The sequence below is a fragment of the Ischnura elegans genome, chromosome 3, assembly GCF_921293095.1.
Source record: "Ischnura elegans chromosome 3, ioIscEleg1.1, whole genome shotgun sequence".
Lineage (NCBI taxonomy): Eukaryota > Metazoa > Arthropoda > Insecta > Odonata > Coenagrionidae > Ischnura > Ischnura elegans.
In genome coordinates, this window is record NC_060248.1 from 33,396,252 (window position 1) to 33,416,009 (window position 19,758).

At 38.2% G+C, this 19,758-nt stretch overlaps 3 protein-coding genes across 5 annotated transcripts in view; 1 reads left to right on the plus strand and 2 right to left on the minus strand.

Moving 5' to 3' along the window:
* Positions 1 to 11,573, minus strand: part of LOC124155639 (M-phase inducer phosphatase-like) — a 142,850-nt gene extending 131,277 nt beyond the window's left edge. Inside the window, exons 1-2 of the mRNA XM_046529642.1 lie at positions 11,403 to 11,573; positions 10,801 to 11,156 (exon numbers count right to left, since the gene is read on the minus strand). Coding sequence (XP_046385598.1) covers positions 10,801 to 10,975 — 175 coding nt within the window. The 5' untranslated portion in view covers positions 10,976 to 11,156; positions 11,403 to 11,573. The remainder of the gene's footprint in view (positions 1 to 10,800; positions 11,157 to 11,402) is intronic.
* Positions 11,574 to 11,674: 101 nt separating this feature from the next.
* Positions 11,675 to 12,547, plus strand: LOC124155643 (U6 snRNA-associated Sm-like protein LSm1). The gene is made up of 3 exons (XM_046529646.1): positions 11,675 to 11,944; positions 12,012 to 12,196; positions 12,271 to 12,547. Exons 1-3 carry the CDS (start codon positions 11,899 to 11,901, stop codon positions 12,424 to 12,426), a joined length of 387 nt encoding a protein of 128 aa, XP_046385602.1. The 5' UTR covers positions 11,675 to 11,898; the 3' UTR covers positions 12,427 to 12,547.
* A 103-nt stretch (positions 12,548 to 12,650) lies between these two features.
* Positions 12,651 to 19,758, minus strand: part of LOC124155638 — a 29,003-nt gene continuing 21,895 nt past the window's right edge. For all 3 annotated transcript variants that reach the window (XM_046529641.1, XM_046529640.1, XM_046529639.1), the window contains 2 exons: positions 14,367 to 15,119; positions 12,651 to 13,433 (listed from right to left, as the gene is read on the minus strand). In XM_046529641.1, coding sequence (XP_046385597.1) covers positions 12,729 to 13,433; positions 14,367 to 15,119 — 1,458 coding nt within the window. In that variant the 3' untranslated portion in view covers positions 12,651 to 12,728. The remainder of the gene's footprint in view (positions 13,434 to 14,366; positions 15,120 to 19,758) is intronic.

A 19,758-nucleotide genomic window follows, 5' to 3' on the forward strand; every position in this document is an offset into this window, starting at 1 on the left:
CCCGTATCCACTACGAATCTACGATGGGATTTTATTTATTCGACCACTGAAAAACAGTCGATTTGGCCTTTATACTGACCGGGAAACTTAAAATCTGCATCGTTGACAAACATAAACTGTAAACGAGAATAAAACTCTGAGACAAAGGAGCACAGGGCTTTTCGAGGCTGTAACCGGACTGTTAAGAAGGGCGTAGATCGATCCAGGGAAGGGAAGGCATACGAAATGGTGTTACACAAGGTATGGAGTCTGAAAAAAGTTATCTCTTGGAGGGAGAAGTAAGAAATTTAGGTCGATGACCTAGGAAGTTGTTACGAAAGTTTCGGGTGTGGATGTTAATTGAAAATGAGGAAGGAGCATTTCAGAGGTTCGGTAATTACAATTTTTAGCAGTGTAAATGAAAATAAATAATAAATGAAATGAAAAAAAAGCTCATAACTATTCCTACGGGAGGCTAGAGGAGCTAATGGCAGACATTTACGAGCGAGAGGAATTATGGAGGAGAGGGAAGTAGTGCCGGACATACTGAAATGAAGTGATTAACACGTCGTTCAAGAATGTTCAAGTTGGAGGGACACGTATGCGCTCACCATGATTACTTCACAGAACAACTCCAAACGAACGCATTTTTTTGGTCTTTGGGCATGCGAGACTTAAGTTGACTGAAATTCCACAATAAATGCAATCTCAGTAGGTACAGCAATGAAGACTGAAATTCTACAATAAATGCAATCTCAGTACATGTGATGGGTCTCATTGCTTGACGATAGAGATTTTTAATGTTGTTTAAATTGCTTGGAAAATTTATTTATTTAAATTAATTGTAATACCAAAAAGAATAATTAGGATGATAACAAAATCTATTTTTAAGTACTTCATATGCTTATTTTTTTTGATTTCGCACAATATTAATGGAATAGGCGTTTCAATGTTGTCCTCAGCTTTTGGTTACTTGAGCACTGCAATAAATACATAATTACCCTGATGAATATCGAATAATAAAATGATTACATGAGGACTGAAATGATTACGATGAATACCACAGAAACTTAGTTCCAGACTCAGATCAACAAGGGAGTAATTCATTTAAGTATCGACGTCATCATCCTAGTATTCGAGTCAAAAGGAGAGAATAGCTGTCAGTGAAAAAATTTCACAAACCCCAGATGAGAACACTAGCTATGAGACTGCGGCTGCTCCTTTGATTTCTTGTTTACCCTCTCATAGGACAAAGAGTTTTGTATCGATATTTATGTTCATTTCAGACATATTTCTAATATAAACGGTCCGATTACGCAAGCTAGATTCATTTACCTTGCAAAAGGTAGTCGGACAAGTACCGGCGTAACGCTAGAGTGTGCGTAGTAGTTACAAGCCATTGTGCCGCATCGATAGGGTACGGGAGGGGGGCATCTCCCAAGAGTAGGTTTCACGCATGGAAGGGGCCTCTCGGATGTAGGGGTGATAGAAAAAGCCAAACCCTCTTCACTGAAGGGGGAGGGCTTCCCTATCTTACAACTACTTTTGCTTCTACTACGATTCTGCCCCTTCAATCAGTCACCGCCATAGAAAAATCACCCCTCGGTGTCTGGAAAGTCGGAATGGTTCAGGGATAAAGCATATAGAGAAGGAAAGCGACAGAAAATACCAAAAATCTTCACAAAAAAAAACTAAAAGGTCGAAGGGCTGGTGCATATAATGAAAGGGACATAGTCACAAGATGACGTAAAATACGAATGTGAGGTTTTCAAAGATGAGAAAAAACTGAACTCTTTCCGTTGCGTTTGAAGTCGAAGCAGTAGCAACTCAGCACAGGGGATTCTGGTTCGAATCACCAATAGTGTTCTCTCTTCATATCCGCAGAATTGAGGCTTAAGACCTACTTCTACATTTTCGTACCACTACAGCCTTGTTGGACAAGCATATGCTTTAAAATGATCATTTGAACAAGCTGAAAAACGGAAAATTGAAATCCCAAACATGAATAGGCGATGCTATTTACAGAAAATGGACCTGGCTGGAAGTTGAGTAACCAATTAAAAAGTATTTTTTGCAAAGGCAAGGGATAACTATGTATACGGATTCGATTCTTTACGCAGTCACATTAATTGGCTCACTTTGAATAGATTATATTCACTAAGTAATAAGGGAGGTAAGATTTTTTTCAACCGATAATTTATCAAGTTGAAGTTATAGATGATGCTGTTTCACTGATTATTCCAATTTAGTTTAAACGAAGCATGCACTTTTGATACAAAGGAAGATGTCATTATTGAGTCCAAAAATTGTTTTTCGGCAAAGTTTCTTACAGTTTAGAAATTTCACTTTTCATAAAACTTTTACTGCATTATAAATAAGGGAAACATGGGGATCCCTCGATTTCGAAAAAAAAACAGAGACTTACTTCAGAAAAATCAAAATTATGATGTGAAATAAAAACTAAATTTGATTGAATAATTATTTGCATACAAAATGTCTAAATTACTACCATTCCGACGCAATGACTTAGAGCATCGCAACTCCTGCACGAAATATAATAAACATAAGCTTACTGACTCAAAACCAGTCACAGATTACGACGCAATCATCAATCGACGTCACTCAAGATCACCAAGCTTATTACATTAGGTCCACACATGATATTAAAGCCGAGACACTATATAAAATTTATAAAAACCTTCATGAATCCCTGGCTTTGGGTGTTAAAAATCAGATAGGCTCGCAGAAAAGGGGTGGCATGGCAACCCTGAGGGTACAGAGAGGGGGAAGAGATGGTTGCATTTAGAATGAGGAGGAAAAGAGGGCAGGATTCGAGGCATGGACCATAGTTCGGTGGCACTAACGTGGGGAGGTGGATTGAGGAGAAAGGCAGACCCTTGCATGGCAAGTAGGTAAGGGACGCGGCGAAACGAGGGTCATGGAACGGAGGCGAAGGGGTCGGGAGAGAGAGAGAGAGAGACGAGTTTCTCGATGCTCACCCTGAGCCAACGTCTTTTACGTCTCCTGCCCTACGGCAAGACCCACAAACGCAAATTTGGGACGAGATATTCATTTTCAAAAAGAGACCTTCGTGCCTAAGTTTCTAGAGCGCCCGAAGAGGATCAGGGTCAATAGATTTATGGCTGCTGGCCCTTAATGCACTACACAAGGCGATGGTATCCCATGGCACGCTCGCAGTATTTTTACAAGTCATCCAACGGTTAAGGTAGATCTACAGTGAAAAAACAAAACAATTTTACTCATCATTCACACATTAATTCTCAGATTGAATTTCAGTCTTCACAATGGAGGCAGTCCAGGCTCTCTTCACACTTGTGTGTTCTGTGTATCCCCATTCTAACTTACCCAAATGCTTTACCTCTATCAAGGGTTAAAAAATTCATATTCTTTTATGCACACCCACCTTACACGCCAAGTATAATCTTCCAATTTCCATTGCACGACGGTTTTATCTCATTGATACGAAAAACTTAACAAGCCCACTAATTTTAATTAGCCTTAATTAAAACAAACTACTGCATGAAACAAGTGAATTTGTACGCAGTCAAGTATTTTTTCATAGTGGATTTCATCCTTAGTGTATATAGCCTTAATTAAGTTTCTCAAAAAGCAATTCCTACAGCCAATGCCCAAGCCCCTCACTCACTCAATGGTAAAGCCAAAAAGTTGTTCGAATGGGTGAGGGTACAGCCCATCATAGACTAAACCATTTGTGAATGAATTCCACGCACTCGCGGTACCACCACCTATATCGAAGTTCCGTCACCCGCGAGGATTGCGTCTGTGTGGGAGTATTCTAAAGCTGCACGTTATACACCCTTTGATCGGCGATAGCGGAATAGATTACTAACTACACTACGCTACCATGCTACCCTAATATTCTCACTCAGCCACATAATATAGCGCGGACACGCGAATGAAAACCATGTTACATCGTAATAACTTCTTCCCAAAATTCATCTGCCTGCCTACACTGCGGCGGGGTGGTTTTTGTCTACCAACCCGACGGTCGAGGGTTCGAGCCCTGATAGGGTTGGATGATCCCCTTCAGAAAACGGGGCGTAGAGCTGAATGTTGTATTACTATTAATGTTAAAGGTAGAATTGAATTCTTTTTAGGAGAGTTGCAAAAAAACGATAAATTAAATCGAGTACGGAGTCTGTTGCGTAAACCTCGACAATCTTTTTTTGCATTAGTTTCCAAGGAAAAAGAAACTCTAATATTGGATTTACCTCCGGTAACACTCAAAGGAGGTCCGACGTTGGTATTTGAGGGGAGATATAACATTTCACTTAAATTATTCGCGAGATCACCACACGCGTTGTCTGGATGGTGGCGCTTCGGTGGGAGGACATCCGGCAAGACATGTTCGGCGGGAGGTAAGACGTTTGCGGAACTGACTGCGGGAGAGAACGGATCAGGGGAAGGGGCCAAGCCTAGGAATTTAAACAATTGGATCATTGTTTTTTCTGTGACCTAAATACATAAAAATAGAATACAAGAGAGGAGTCGGAGAAAAACTGGATACGAGCATGAATTCTGTCCAATAATAACCCGTCGCAGCAAGTGAATAATATACTCCGTATAAACCTGGACGGCCGAAGTGACGAAAACTTCAGCTCAGTGGCGTAGACAGGGGGGGGGGGGTCCGGATCCCCCCGAAATATAAAGGCACAATTATTTTCCTTAATAAAAGAAAACGAATTATTGAAAAATCTTGAATTTACAAAGTATTTTTCTAACAAATGAAGTTTTATCGATTGTGAAAATTGTTAAAATTAGTTTAAAATCCATTACTTGTACCCTATTTTTCAAAAATTTTCCCCCCGGGTTTTGGACCCCCCCGCCGAACGAAATTCCTGGCTACGCCACTACTTCAGCTGCGACTGAAATAAGTTCCTTGGCTTCACATTTACTATAATGGTTTTGAAACATTTGTATCAACCCGCTATCATAGAGGATGCACGCCCTCTCATCCCCAATTGCACGCATGGGAGAGAATGAAAACTCTAGATATTTTTCAGGTTCTTGTACTCCGGATGACATTGCGTCTTGGAAAATAAAGAGGTCCGCGGAGGCTTTCCAGGGTTTTCAGGGGACGGGGGAGGGAGTAGAATGGACTGGGTTGGATACGTTATGTGGTAAGATCGACGGAGGCGACGGGTTGGTATGGGACTCTCGGAAAATCCGGGTAAAAACCAACCCCGGAAATTTTTCTGGCCACGGGGAAAATCCCAGGGATGACCTTGAATTACCTAGATGAAGTTCTCCTAAACCTGAACCACACACTGAACCCAATACATCCGAATGAATGGCAATGCACTCCCCATGAGAAAAGATAAGAAATTGCGCACATGGTCAACTTGGACAGCACCTCGGCTATTGCGCTCCATTTTAATGGATATCAAATAAACACAAAATTATTTTTTTCTCGGACGAGTTTGCGGCTTGGAAGACAAATTACTGGGATTCTAACCAAAGAGTAAAGCACTATCATAACGTTCATATTTTGCATATTTTTGCCAGATCTCAGGCGCGGCGTAATTATTTTAAAAACGTCAGTTCCATTAATTGGATTTTTGAATATATTTTTTTCATCGTCATCAGAATAACACTAAAACAAGTAGCTCATTTATTAATAAGTTATTCTGTCTCCACGGAGAATTCATAGCTAGAACCCTATTGCTTAAGAACATCGATAGCAATTTCGTCATCACTAGTATCGTTGTAATTCGTATGCCGCAGCTTTACCAATAGCCTTCTTAAAACACCTAATAGCATTCTTAAATCCCGCCTACTAACTCACACGGGCATAATTTTTAGCGTAAAAATGCCAATGGCCTTCCTTAGTCGCTACTCATAGACGGACGTATTCCAAAGTACTGCATGCATGGATCAAATAACTTTGCATCCCTGGGCGTGAGTGGCGACTAATCTACCTGTTGCATGCAGAATATAATGCCACCGAAGATCTCACAGACCACATTTGATGCTCAGTTGAGATTTAAAATCCCCTTTTACTCGGAAACACCGTTAGCACAAAGCTTCAAAACGAGCAACGGGGATTATAGAAATTGGACTTCGTGTTGCGACAATTTTGTAAAAAATGTTAAATTTTCCATTGACAAAGGAAGTGCCGTTACTTTTTCGAATTCACGCTTGACACGCAAAATACCGAATAAATATTCCAAGGGTGTGCCCGCGCCCACTCCCATGACCTTGTGGAATCAATTGGCGCGATGCGAACTCTTTCCGCATGGAGCGACGGCAGTCGAATACTTCACGGCGTTGCTCGTCAAACAAAGTCAAAGAGAAGATAATTCATTGGCGCACACACAAAATTTGCAAACGATTAGGTTCTCTCCAGTCGAATAATAGGTGAGGCTAGATGGGTGTGAGGAGTACAGGAAAGGACCGGTGGGGCAGATGACCAACATAGTGTCCGAGTGCAGCAGTGGATTTCAAAGCCTTACTGGACACTTGGTATTGTAGTGGAGCATGTAGCTGATACCCTTCTGCTGTCCGTTACGGAAGGCACAACGCCCTCGTCAAAATACGGCGGCGAATTGGTGGGGATATTCATATTCATTCAAAGATCACCCAGAAAAAATATTCTAAAATGGCAACGAAAATCGTAAGCAAGTGACCGCCAATGTTATCCTTACACCCAAGACAATCAAGCAAGGAAGTTGTGTTTCGCTGTAGGAGAATAAGTTAAGGTAGTTTCTCATGGGATACTCTCAGGCCACTCAACTATGGAACTGGCCAAAAGGAAGAACTCTTGCACATTATGTATATTTAGGTTTCATTGGTTGAGGATTTGGTAAATATTTTTATCAGAAAAACCAGAAAGCAAAGGATTTTACAGCAATTTGGAATAACATAATCAACATCTACCAGGCAAAATAAAAAATAATGGGAAAAATGGAGGAGTTTTGTTTCTAGAATGCACACAATTCATTGGCATTGTCCTATGAACTGGCTTATGAAGATAGAATACCAAATTTATCACATTATTGCTAAAGAAAGGGTCATGCATTTAAAACTCTTAAATGTAAATGAATTCATCCATATTGGGAGGGAACATTATTTTCATAACAGTAGAAAAAAATTGACATGGAAAGTGTCCATTGGGGAAGAAGACATACAGTTCGAAATGGATATCCTCCGACAGAGTACTAACCCTGGCTCTAATTCCAATCTACAGCTAGGTGTAAAGGCCGTTTTACACGGTACATGGAATTGCGCAGGTTAGAGCTGCATTAATGTCTAAAATGGCATGGAATTGCGCGAATGCCTGAACGAAATTAGAACAGGGGCTATTTTGCCGTCTCGCATCCACACATTCTCGCATGAGTTCTAGCAATTCACCGCTTTACACGACGCAATTTTGATTGCGCCTTCACACGTATGTCAGACTGCGCAATTCCGTGTACCATGTAAAACGGCCTTAATTGCGAACAGCATTCTCAATTAAGGATGGCAAAGAAGATGGAAAAACTAGAAAGAAGTGGCATAAACTGTGCCTCTTTGATCCTCACCCTAATTTTTGTACACAACCACACTAATATAAGAAAAGATGACAAAATCGCTAAGGTTGGTAAGCAGATGTGATCATTACAGTGTTACCCCTTAATTACTCATTCACTATAGCCTTCAAGATAAAAATGTGAAACTTAACAATTTCATGCCTCTGGACAAGTTACACAATCCATTAATTCATACCGTAAGTTTATGAATAAAATCCATCAGACAATAATGTTTCAATCACAAGAAGTTCATTTTATATCTAGAAAAAGTAAGACTTTTGCTATCATTAATGCACTTCATGCTTATTCACGGCCAACACCTAGACCTAAGTTCGATATGCATGGTTAGAGCTCACACCAGACTATGCCAATAATATGCTCATTTCAACTAACAAGCAGGAGAGACAGATCATTTTACGGGCCATCATGCACTCCCCAAACAGCAAACTAAATTTGAATTATAAAACTGGTCAAAAGCTAAGCACTTTTATCCACAACTACTATGTCACCCTACATTTATTTATGCCAGTGAATTAATAATTAAAAGAATAGTGTGTTCATGCAAATAAAAATAATGATTATAATAATTAATAAGATACACATATCAAGTTGCTAGTGTAAATAAAGAGGAAAAAGAGCAAGGGCTTAACAAAGATAAACATTTTTTTCTACAATTGAACTATTGGGGCAACTGCCAATTTCTGGTTTCACTCAGTAAAAATAGCAACATATCGAATGAAAAAAAAATCACATTGCATTTTAGCACAATATTTTCTATAATTTAAATTCCTCAGGATGAAACAAGACAATGAAATGCTTTTGTATTGAAAATAAAAAGGAGTATAAAAAGTACAGAGGTTTTTACGAATCAAATTAGATTGATTCCCCAGTTTGGAAAAGTAAAGAATTACCAGAAACAGTATTCTAAATTTGAAATACACAACATTTTAGTCATAACACTTGAGCAGTGTCCGAGTGGGTAAAAAATTTGGCTACTAACAAAAGGGCACCAGGTTCAAGCCCTAGGAGAAGCCAATGTACCCAAATTAAAACTCCTTGAGGTGAGAGATCCAGAGAAAGGAACTAATTTCATTGATATTGGAGCTAATAATCTAATACCACCTCACATCTAATTGTAAGTCATACCAAAGCCAAAAATTGGGGTACTTAATATGAGAAAGTCAGGAAAAGTTTTCATATGCTAAACAGGCTATACTGTTCATCATCAATAGTTTAAAATACTATGACGCTGCTACTCAACCTATTTCCCCTAATTCTGAACCCTATTACTGCTGTGAAAATATCTGGTACGTTCGCACGGCAGGCTGCTGTGAATGTACTTTTCCATCCTTCCTTCCATGCACTTTTGCCGCATGTGACGGGTAGGTTTCCAGAGAGCACGCCGCAGCAAAAGGGTCAATTACCTCTTTTTTCCTCTTGTTTGTTAAGTAATGCTTTCCCAAACTTAAGAATTATTCTATTTGTGTTGCAAAAATTTTCTCTGTACTTTTCTGCCATTTTTCATTTCATAAAAAATAAACCAGAAAGATAATTAGTGTTATCTAATAATTTTCCCAATTCTATCACACAGCTCTTCAAATAAAGGAATACAAAAAGAAGGTGCTTAAATGATGGCCTTAAATGAAAAATTTAGTTTTTATGTAAATTTAGATAGTTTCAGGATTATAATGACTTTGCAACCAAGGCATAAAAAAAAAACAGAAAATTAAATCATCTCCCACAAGGAGGTGTCTATCAAATGAGTTTTAAGCTTATTTCAAAAGAGTAATTTTAGCTATCAAAAAATTAATATAACAATGTACGGTAATGATATGAGAGGCATCATGAAGAACTGAGTGACCATAACCTGTAATAACCATTACCATTCATCCATACTGCAGGCCCTCAGTACACCTCAGTATCTTTAGTAACGACCACAATGTAATATTTGATGAAAGTTATTCCTTGTCGAATAAACTCCCCTCCATTACAGAGCCCAACAAAAACATCAAAATGCTTGCCAGAGCTCAATGTGTATTCAAGCCCAGGAAGGCTGTGATTTGGATTGAACCATGAAAGCTCTGCTTGCTATATAGGTTGAGCATCCTTCACAGAGCTCTGTTAAAAGCTAGGACTACCTGTATGTGAGCTAACAGTGCTCAAGGATAAACTACAGGAACAAGCCACTAAATACAACAATCAAAATTCCCAACAATGATAACAAATATCTGATTACCAAAAAAACTTCTCAAAAGACGATACCTCCACTGCACAAATGCTCAACAATCGCAAACCGAATCAAATCCGCTCATCTAGTAGCCCTAGATGAGCGGATTTAATTCGGTGGGCAATTGTTAAGCGTTTGCGCAGTAGAGGTATCGAAAATGCCACCACAACATTTAAACTAATCACAGTAATGCTGTCATTCAAACTAAGTTACACGATAGGAACATTAAGGACATTATCATTCCAAAACATTAAGTTTCCGTTTAGATATTACTCCATTAATAATATGGGAATAAAACATACTATAACCACTAAAAAATTTACAAATAAAATTGGGTACATTGCAGTGAGAATAAAAAAGGACAGTATTTCATAATCAAAGAAGTAGATTCATCACCAAGTTTAGCCATTTTGAAGTTAGAAGTCAATTCCTAAGAATAATACTTGTATAAAATGTCTTTTTAGAAAATTTGCCGCAAAAATCCTTGCATCCAGATGATTAGGTTCTCCCACGTAAATTAAAACTCTTACTTCGCATTATCTACATATAAACGAATTACATGCACATTAGCAACAAAGGAAAAATGTGCACACTCGTAAAATAACCTGAAGCAGAGATATCTAATACTTAGATGCCAATGATGAAGTAAAAATTACAAAGCAGGAACAAGTGTGTTATCAGGAGAGAAACCGATACCGGAAGATGCCTTGCTATGATGTGACTATTTTGCACGTGAAAGACATGCACGTTATGATCACAATTAATATAGTTTTCTTAGTTAGCATAAATAATAGTTTTCATTAATAATTGTAAGTGTTTAACCAAAATGTATACAATCGCATAGGAATAAAAAAAAATCATCTTCTGCAAGTGACAACCATGGAATCCAGAAGCACATCGTAAGAAAAATATCAGTGCCTCAATAATTACTGCAAGGGTGTAATCTCCACAAAGAACATGAGCCTCAACACACAAGCTCTCACACTACTTCTACATAAAATGCTGTTCAGTTCTAACAAAAAAGTAAAGGTTGAAGAAACTTACCAAAGGATCTATGCTGCCTGGTCTTCACCGACACCGGCGTGTTGGAATCAATGTTGGCCGATGGAAAACGCCTCCTTGGCGTATTTCCGAGGTAAGCCCCAGAGAGATTAAGAGCAAGATCGGAAACAGGCGAATTTGCGGCCGAGTTAACATAGTGATTCATTCCCGGTAACATCGGATGATCTGCTTCCACTAAAGATTTAACTGAATCCTTGAAGATACGAAGGGTCAATACCTTTCGTAAGGTACCCAATGAGCAACGAAACTCGAAGTGCAAACGTTGACTATGACAGAGCTTTCTCAGAAGAATACTAATTTATCCAACTAAAATTATTCTAAAGGAAGCAGTTAAAATCCTGAAAACAAAAATGAGAATAAATATGAGCCACACAGTATTCGAAACCATGAAAATATCAAACTTATTACGGATGTGCTTCATTTGAAAAACTAAACACTTTCCACGACATAAAACGATGATTGAGTCGGATAAAATTAAGAATAATCACTTCATGAAAAATCACACATGGTACTCACTTTACCTGGTGTAATACAGGAAATATAATTAAGCGATGAGCAAGTTCATGATAACTGCCAGTACTCACATTGGGTTCGCCGCAGTAATTCCTTATGTTATGATTCTACGGCGCGTGATATCATTGTTGCTAGGCGTACATAACGATCATTATATTCACAAACATTCGCATGGGGCGGCGGAAATATCTTGAAGAAATACTTGACGACAGCAAAATCCCGACAAAACCAACGGCAATACTTGCCAACCCAGCGCCAGCAAGATTTTAAAGCACCCACGGTAACTGTTGAAGATTCGAGATATTCGAATGTCTTTTGTTGTGCCAGTGGCGCCCATTGGTTAAAAAAATGTATGCAGTGTGAATTGCGCGATGAAAATATTTGCCGTGGTAATATTCACTTCTATATATGTGTCTAAGCTTGTGAATTAACACTCTTTCTGTTGCATAGTTTTATCATGGAAAGAGGAATAATTAGCCGAAGTTAGTTAGAAGACGCGACACTTTTGAGGTTGTGGTAAAATTGCATTACTTGCTGTTGACTACTGCATTGATTGGATCAAACCGTATGGATTCGTTCATCGAAGCTGCATCTCTCATCGGAGATGTTGACAGTAAGTTTCAATTCCACTGCCTTTATTTCTGCTATTACCAAATTATTACATCCAATCTTAACTTCAGAGAAGCTCATGGTTTTGCTGAGAGATGGAAGAGTACTAATTGGGATTTTGAGGACAGTTGACCAGTTCGCGAATCTCGTATTGCATAGAACTAACGAAAGGATACATGTGGGAAAGGAGTATGGTGACATCAACCGAGGAGTTATTGTGGTTCGGGGAGAAAACGTCGTTTTGTATGGAGTTGTGGTAAGAATAAGGTTCGTGTGATGTCGTGCACGATTTCATCTTTCTTAGCACAAATTAATTTCCCTTCGTTTCAGGACAAGGAAATGGAAAGTAATCTTCCTTTTAAGAAAGTGTCCGTTGATGAAATCCTAGATGCTCAGCGTAAAGAACTGGAAGCCAAGAAGGAGAAAGATACGTTAAGAGCTAAAGCCCTTAAAGAGAGAGACTTAAGTCATGATGATTTCTTCTAGGGCAATAATGAAGTTATTTTTTTGTTATATTGTATTTTTATATTGTTTGACTTAAATATCGCCTTATCAACTCTCAAAGCCCAGTATTATGTTTAAAGAAATAAAACAGATTAACAAATAAGATTTTTTTTTATTCTTGTACAAGTATTTCTATATGAAAGTATAAAAGATATACTAGTTAAACTGTAAAAACAAGATTTACAAAATCTTCATCGTTTAGAAAGACAGATTTGTACAAGGATTATACTGAAATAAAGAGCAAGTTCCTCATTGGTAACAATTCATTATACTTGAGATAAAATTCAAAGTGAAGTTTCAAATACATGCTGATTCTTTGGTCTCTCGGGGGTATATTCAATTTGGTGACACACTTGCTGAGGATCGGAAAAAAGTTTTTTTCGTGAAGATTGATCTTCATCAGAGCCGTCTTTCACAGCTTCAGCACTAGCCCTTTTCCGTGGTCGTAAGTGATACTTTCCACTTGAGGGAGAAATACTAACTTTTCCTTTATCAGAACTGGAAGAACTCTCATTTGGTGATGGCACATTACCATCTAAGCAATACAAGAGGGACTCTGAAAGATTTCCACTGTTTAAGGAATGAAAATCTATTGCCTCATCACTATCTTCATCTTTGATTGACAAATCGATGGGGCTGGCTGTAAGAATACTTCGACTCTGGAGGTAGTTCACAAATGTACTTGTCAGTGACCCTGAATCAGTATTAAGCAACTCCTTCGACATTATTTCAGGTTCATTGTCAGAGGCAGAATGGGGTTCTGCTTTGACTTTTTCTTCTTTGGGAACAAGCTCAGATGATACACAGATGCTCTTTTTTCCTACAGGGGTGCCATCCTTGGGATTCCCATCAATGCATGTAACATTGTAATTAATACTCTTTTCCTCATTTCGCTTCTGCATGCAATGGACCATGGAAGGGAAATGTGATATGTTGGAACCAGACAATGCAAGAACTGGCTTCCTACTCCTTGGTGTCATCATAGATTCCTAAAGAAAAGAAAAAATTGGATTTAAATTACAAGTTAAGCCATAATTTGCTAATCGCAAGATAGTCATATCAAGGTCTTTCCATTAACAAGTTTTTCTTGAGCTCATTAATGTGAATGAGGGTCAAAAACTTTCAATCTTCCGATGGATTCAATTCCTACAAATGTCAACAACAATTATCAAGATTTTAGCAATTTTCCAAGAAAGGATAGCTGCATCTGTTGATCGTTCTGGGCTCAAATGGTCCTCCCAGTATGCACTAGGGTGACACTCAATAAATTATGATTAACCTCTCATCAAGAGTTGATCATGGACCATCTCAGTTAAATTTATCATTAAATTTTGATGTAGTTTTCGACAATATTTGACCGTTCTAAATTAAGTTGAAGACTAATACTCAAACTACTTGATTAACTTCATACAGTATATGACATAGAGTGATAAGAGCCTAACATATTCTTCCTTTATGGAAGGTGGTTATTTGGCTCTAGAATCAGATGCATCAGATTTTTGTTATACCCTAATCAATAGAATTTGGGCCTCAAATAAAATAGATTATTCAATAACAACTCCTGAGTATGAAATACTGTTATAAACACAAATTTGTCACTCCAATTTGTTGTTGACAATTTCACAAAATCTGTTTGATTAGGGATGTTATTCACAGTTACATTTAGGAAAGTTATTCACAGTTACATTGCATGCAAACATGGTTAGTCACATTAATACGTCATATTAGTCACGAGGCCCACTTTCACATTTAGTTGCCCAGTATTTTGTGATGCCATTTCCCAGCCACAATGAGTGCACATGACAAAAATTAGTGATAATCCCATCCACTTCAAAAGCCATGTCTGATTCAAGTTAAATAATGCACAGGAGGGATTAATAAGCAATAAAGCAAAGATAAAAGAAAAACAGAGACACCTTTACCTGCATAGCTTTGGACATTTTCTGAGTCGACTTAGTGAGAGGAGACATGGAGCTGTTTTCTTCACTGGTAGCTGGAGTCAAGAGAAGGCTATTCTGGTGGCAAAGCAAACTGGTTTCCATGCTGCTTCTAGTCCTTAATCTCGTGGAACGTCTGGGAAAGTGATTGGCTGGTGTACTGGTCACAAGGGATCTCAGTTCTGAAGATGGGTATTTTAACTTCTTGTCTAAGGCATTCTGATAACTTAACGGACTTAGATTTGATCCAGGTAACCAATTGTATCTCTCTGCACACTGGTGCATTGGGCTTAGGACATTATCTCCAGTGGGTGTGCAGGAAATAGCGTTAGAATGATCTTGAGACTGCACTGTTTTGGGAACAGATTTTCTCCCAGAGTTACTCAATAATGATGGTCTGATTCCACCACTAGAAATTCTAATTTCAGATGGTGTTCCATCTGAATTCTTATGATGACTAGTAACGCTTGAATGCATTGGATCTATACACTGCAGACCACACGGTGATTGTTCATCATTGGTGCCAATCTGGTCTGAGCTCTCATGGTTACCACTGCTCTTCTCAGACGACACTGAGTCTGAGAACCTAAGTTTCCGTTGGGACATTTGTGTGACCATTTCTTCAGAGCTTGAGGATGACTGGGTTGAGAAATGCGATGATGGTTTAGGCAGAGGTGACAGTTCATCCCTGCTCCTCTGAAACATCATCAACTTGGGAGTGGGAGCACCGTCAGGGCTCTGTAATTGAAGGACAAGGAAAGTAGTTGCATGCAAAAGTAATATGGTTAACCATTAGTAGAAGGTAGAAATGAAATAAGCAAGCTTTAGAACCCACGATTAAAACCAATTTGTTATTTACAGTATTACACATTGTTACTTACAAGATGAAGGGAAAGCCCATTTTGGACAAGATACTCATTGACCCATCTTTAATCTAAAGGCCGTTTTACACGGGTCACGGAATTGTACAGGTTAGAACTGCATTAATTTCTTAAATGGCGTGGAATTGTGAGAGTGCATGAATGAAATTAGAACCGGGGCTACTTCGCCATCTCACGTCCATGCATTCTCGCATGTGTTCTAGCAATTGACTGCTTTACATGATGCAATTTTGACTGCACCTTCGTACATACGTCAGATTGTGCTAGTACGTGCCCCGTGTAAAATGCCTTTATACTAACCACAAAGATACATGCATATTATTTGTAAACATTAAGCAAGCAGAAGCTATTGAGGATAAAAATTGGCTAGTGAACACTCTGCATGCAATATGCACCTTACAAAGACGAATGTAAAGGGGAAATAACCTTCTCCCACAGTTATCAATGAATTGATGTCCTAAGTAAATATCAACTAATAACTGCAAACAACATTTAGCTCCTACCCCTGAAAATAAATTTAACCTAATACTTGAAATTAGGTACTTATATACACACTAAGTTAATTATTTCATTAAAAAATCATGAGAACACAGAAGACAGTTCATACATGATCATAATTAATAATATTTTATGCAAAAGGGTAAAGTGAAGCTGTTTGGAACTAAGCTACAAATGAAAGTACATAGTTCAATTTGGATAAGAAGAGTTAATTTACCTGTCTCCATGGAACCAACAAAATATTTTTCGTCAAATAAATGACACACATTTCAAGAGTAACTTAAAATATAATAAATAATATTCACTTTAATGAACTAACCCATTTCATAACAGCTTCAATGAATAATAGCCAGGGCATATATGAAGACGGTAACTGCATTCCTCCAGTAAGGATTGAATTTGGTGAAAATGTCACCATAATTATTCCTTGCTTCATAAAATATCCTCGATAAAGACTTGGGGCAACCCAACAAAATGCTTATAGTGCTTGTTGGTTGTCAAATACCCTTTACTGTGAATATTTGGAATTCACATGACTGAGGCTGTCTTCTGCAAATTTGCTTGAAGTGGCGAAATATTATTATTATTAGAGTTGTGCAAAACAGTTTCGGTACTTACCCGAATGTGCTAGTGAGTCATTTCCAAATCCACATTTTTGATGGGGAAATGGGCAGAGGCTCACTCAGACAGAGTAATCAGAAACCTGCAGCCGAGTGAGACTACACTCAACGACGAATCATCAAGTACCGTTACACTCATCTGCCCATCCGAGAAACTGTCCCTCACTTTTCTAAGCTCCTCATAACATGCCTATAGGCTATATAGCATACTAGTAGCAGATTTCAGCAAAGCTAATTTGATAGATAAAAATTAAATTTTGTTGTATTCCACACAGACTTATTATAAGACTCGACGGGATTCAACCTTCTCATGTAATTTTCAAGAGGTGAAATAGATATACAGACAGGACGTACAAATATATTTATGAACGGTCCCTCAACCATTGAATGGGAGGGAGAAGAGGGAGGAATTTCAAGGACAGTGGTGAGTAGGTGATTAAGAAAGCTATGGAAATGGGGAGATGGAGGGACGTCAAGAAAGATAACTGAACTGACAAACAACTGGTTGGTCAATAATAACACAGGGTTCCCACTCTAACTAAATTATAAAATTCACGGTTTTTTCCAGGTTTTTACGGTCTAAATTGCGTCAAATTCATGGTCTGTTAATAAGCCATTTTAGGAAGAAATATTGATCACATAAAAATCACTGACCGCACGTTAACTAAAAATAGCAAACGCGATAAATGCCGGGAATGCAAAACGCAGCAATGAAAGGGCTCTTATGACGTCGCCTATCATTAGCAAAATTTAGGGCTGGCTAAAGGTTGTGAGTGAGAAAATGGAGGGTGATAGAGAAGTGAAGATGAGTCTGATTCCTCGCCAGGGTAAATGATCACTTCGGTTTAAGGTCGTCCGATCACAGCCTTAAGGTCTGTGTGTCGTCATGACACAGACCAATATTTGCACTTCGAATATACAAGTGCAGATAAATGCGTGGACAGTATCTGCGAGTGACTGACCAATTTTTCTTATGACCTATCAATCGTAGATCTAAAATCAAGTTTGAGATGTTTTTAAGGTTTTACGACAAATTTCACGGCTATTTCCAGGTTTTTTCACGGTAGACGAAATTCACGTTTTTAAGGTTTTCACGGTTGTGTGGGAACCCTGTAACATATCTGACTATGAGGGTGGTAGTACGGGGATGGGTACTGAATAGATAGGTGAAGGGTCAGAAGGGTCAATTTACAGGTCATTCTTATAAATCCTCAGATAGGATAAAATTTCAAAGTTCTCATAATAATTTATTTTTATCTATCATGCCAAGATTCCACCAAGTAACCTCACCAACCATTGATTTCAAAGCTAACTTGTCAGCAATGAACCAAGCAGCTACCAAGTCACCTGAATCCAATAATACTCGGTGGTTGACAGTGGACCGGAGGCGAGGGAGTAGTCTATCACAGCCACTCAGTTAACTTAAGGATCAAGAGTTTACATTTGATTCCACTACCAGCCAAGTGAAAGTCGCGACTTTGGGAGGAGATTTGCAGGGCTTCACCCCTTATTCATATCTCTAGGCAGATACTACCCAAGAGAGTACCTTTAGTTACATAGAATAACTTCTTAAGGTAAGAACATGGCAAAAGAGATTGATTCTGACCTAGATAAGACAGAAAATTGTCGTGAAAGTGAAATGAAGGTAACTTGACACACTAAGAATCAGTGGAATAAAGTATCCCAATGAAGACATGGAGTGAAAGCTACTTTAGAATACACACAGGATATTTAAAAGTTGAAATAATGCATGTAAAGGGTACTGAAATGCATGTGAAAAGCTGCCGGCAGTAAAAAGAATGGGTACCTACAGATAATGGAGAAAGGTTTACATGCTATGATGGACTACAAAGATGAAGGAGAGGATGCATACATATACAGTGAAAGTCAATCAACTGGTGAGAGGATAAAAAAATGGATGTAATTATTTCAGACAGTTGGACAATGAAAATGCTGTAAAGAAGAGATTTCACGAAGCTTGAGGAAGACTGTAACGTCTACTCTGAAAAAGAAGAGAGTGAAGAACTGAGAAGATTTTAGGCTCATAAATCTGTTGAAACAAGAGTAATGTAAAGGAGAATACAATAAACATCAGAAAATTTCCTGGATGACGATCATTTTGGATTCAGAAAAAGCTAGAATACAAAGTAACATTGGCTCTTTCCCTGTTTACGTGTCCAAATGGAGAAGAAAAAACTGGTGCTTGCTCTATTCGTGAACCTGGAGGTTTTTGACAGCATGGATTAGAATTTTGAAAGAAAGTGGAACCTCCAAATGATCTGGGAAATCTTTAGACTCCATGCAGAAACCAAGGGGCATTATCTGGACCCAGCTGTGAAGAAGTAAGAATAAGGAAAGAAGTGAGACAAGAGAGTTGCACTATCCCCAATCAATTTTTAGATTTACATTGAGAAAGCTATCAATTAATCATTGAGAGGGTTTCAGGAGTGACGGTCCATCTAGAAAAAAAATCATACGCAGTAAGTGAAGAACTGCTGATGAAAAAATATGCATAAACAGAAAGAAGACTCTGGTAAATATGGAAAGGAAAATGGCAAGGTAAGAGCTGAAAATCAATGAAATGAAAACTGAGATGATGTTATAGTTAAAATACAAATTAGAATATTGACCTTGGAGAGCTAACAAACCACCAGTAAGATACTTCAATTGTCATTCTCTGTAGTCAACTCAGGGTATCTACTTTGGAATCAGAAAAATTATGGGAATTTACAAAACCTTGAAAAAAATTGGGAATTTCCAGAAAAATAATCGAACATAGGAAAAAAGAGGAAGGTCACTTGAGTAACCTTAAAAATAAAAATATGAATTTCAAACATAGGTAACATATGAAATACATAATCATCCATGTCCCAGTTAATTTATTTATCAGCACAGGCTAGTACCAACTTAAGCAATCAATTGCTTGCAGGTTGAATGCAACTTTTCGGGTATAACTAAATTCAAACAAATTATTAGTATTAATAAAGACACACACTTTTAAGCTTTGAGGTGAAAAATAAGCTTCCCATTACAAATACATTTAGTAGTCTATTATTCTGTGTGTAAGTAGCTGTCACTCCTTTCTTTTAGGGCACTCGCACACTGACAACTAAACAATTTACTCACCCAAGAGTTGTTCGCTCGAGTGCACTAGCGATTAAGCAGTTGCTTCTCAGATCAGTTTACAATAGATCTTGTGGAAGCTACTTGAGTTGTTTGCTTCTCAATAAGCAAAATAAGCTTCTCAACGTCTACCGCTATTACTATAAAAACTATGAAACCTTTTCAAAATTTGAATAGCAAGACACCTCCAAAGATGAGTTTCGAACAACAGTCATCAAGCAACTGAATAGTTGACAGTGAGCTGGGTTGGGCAAA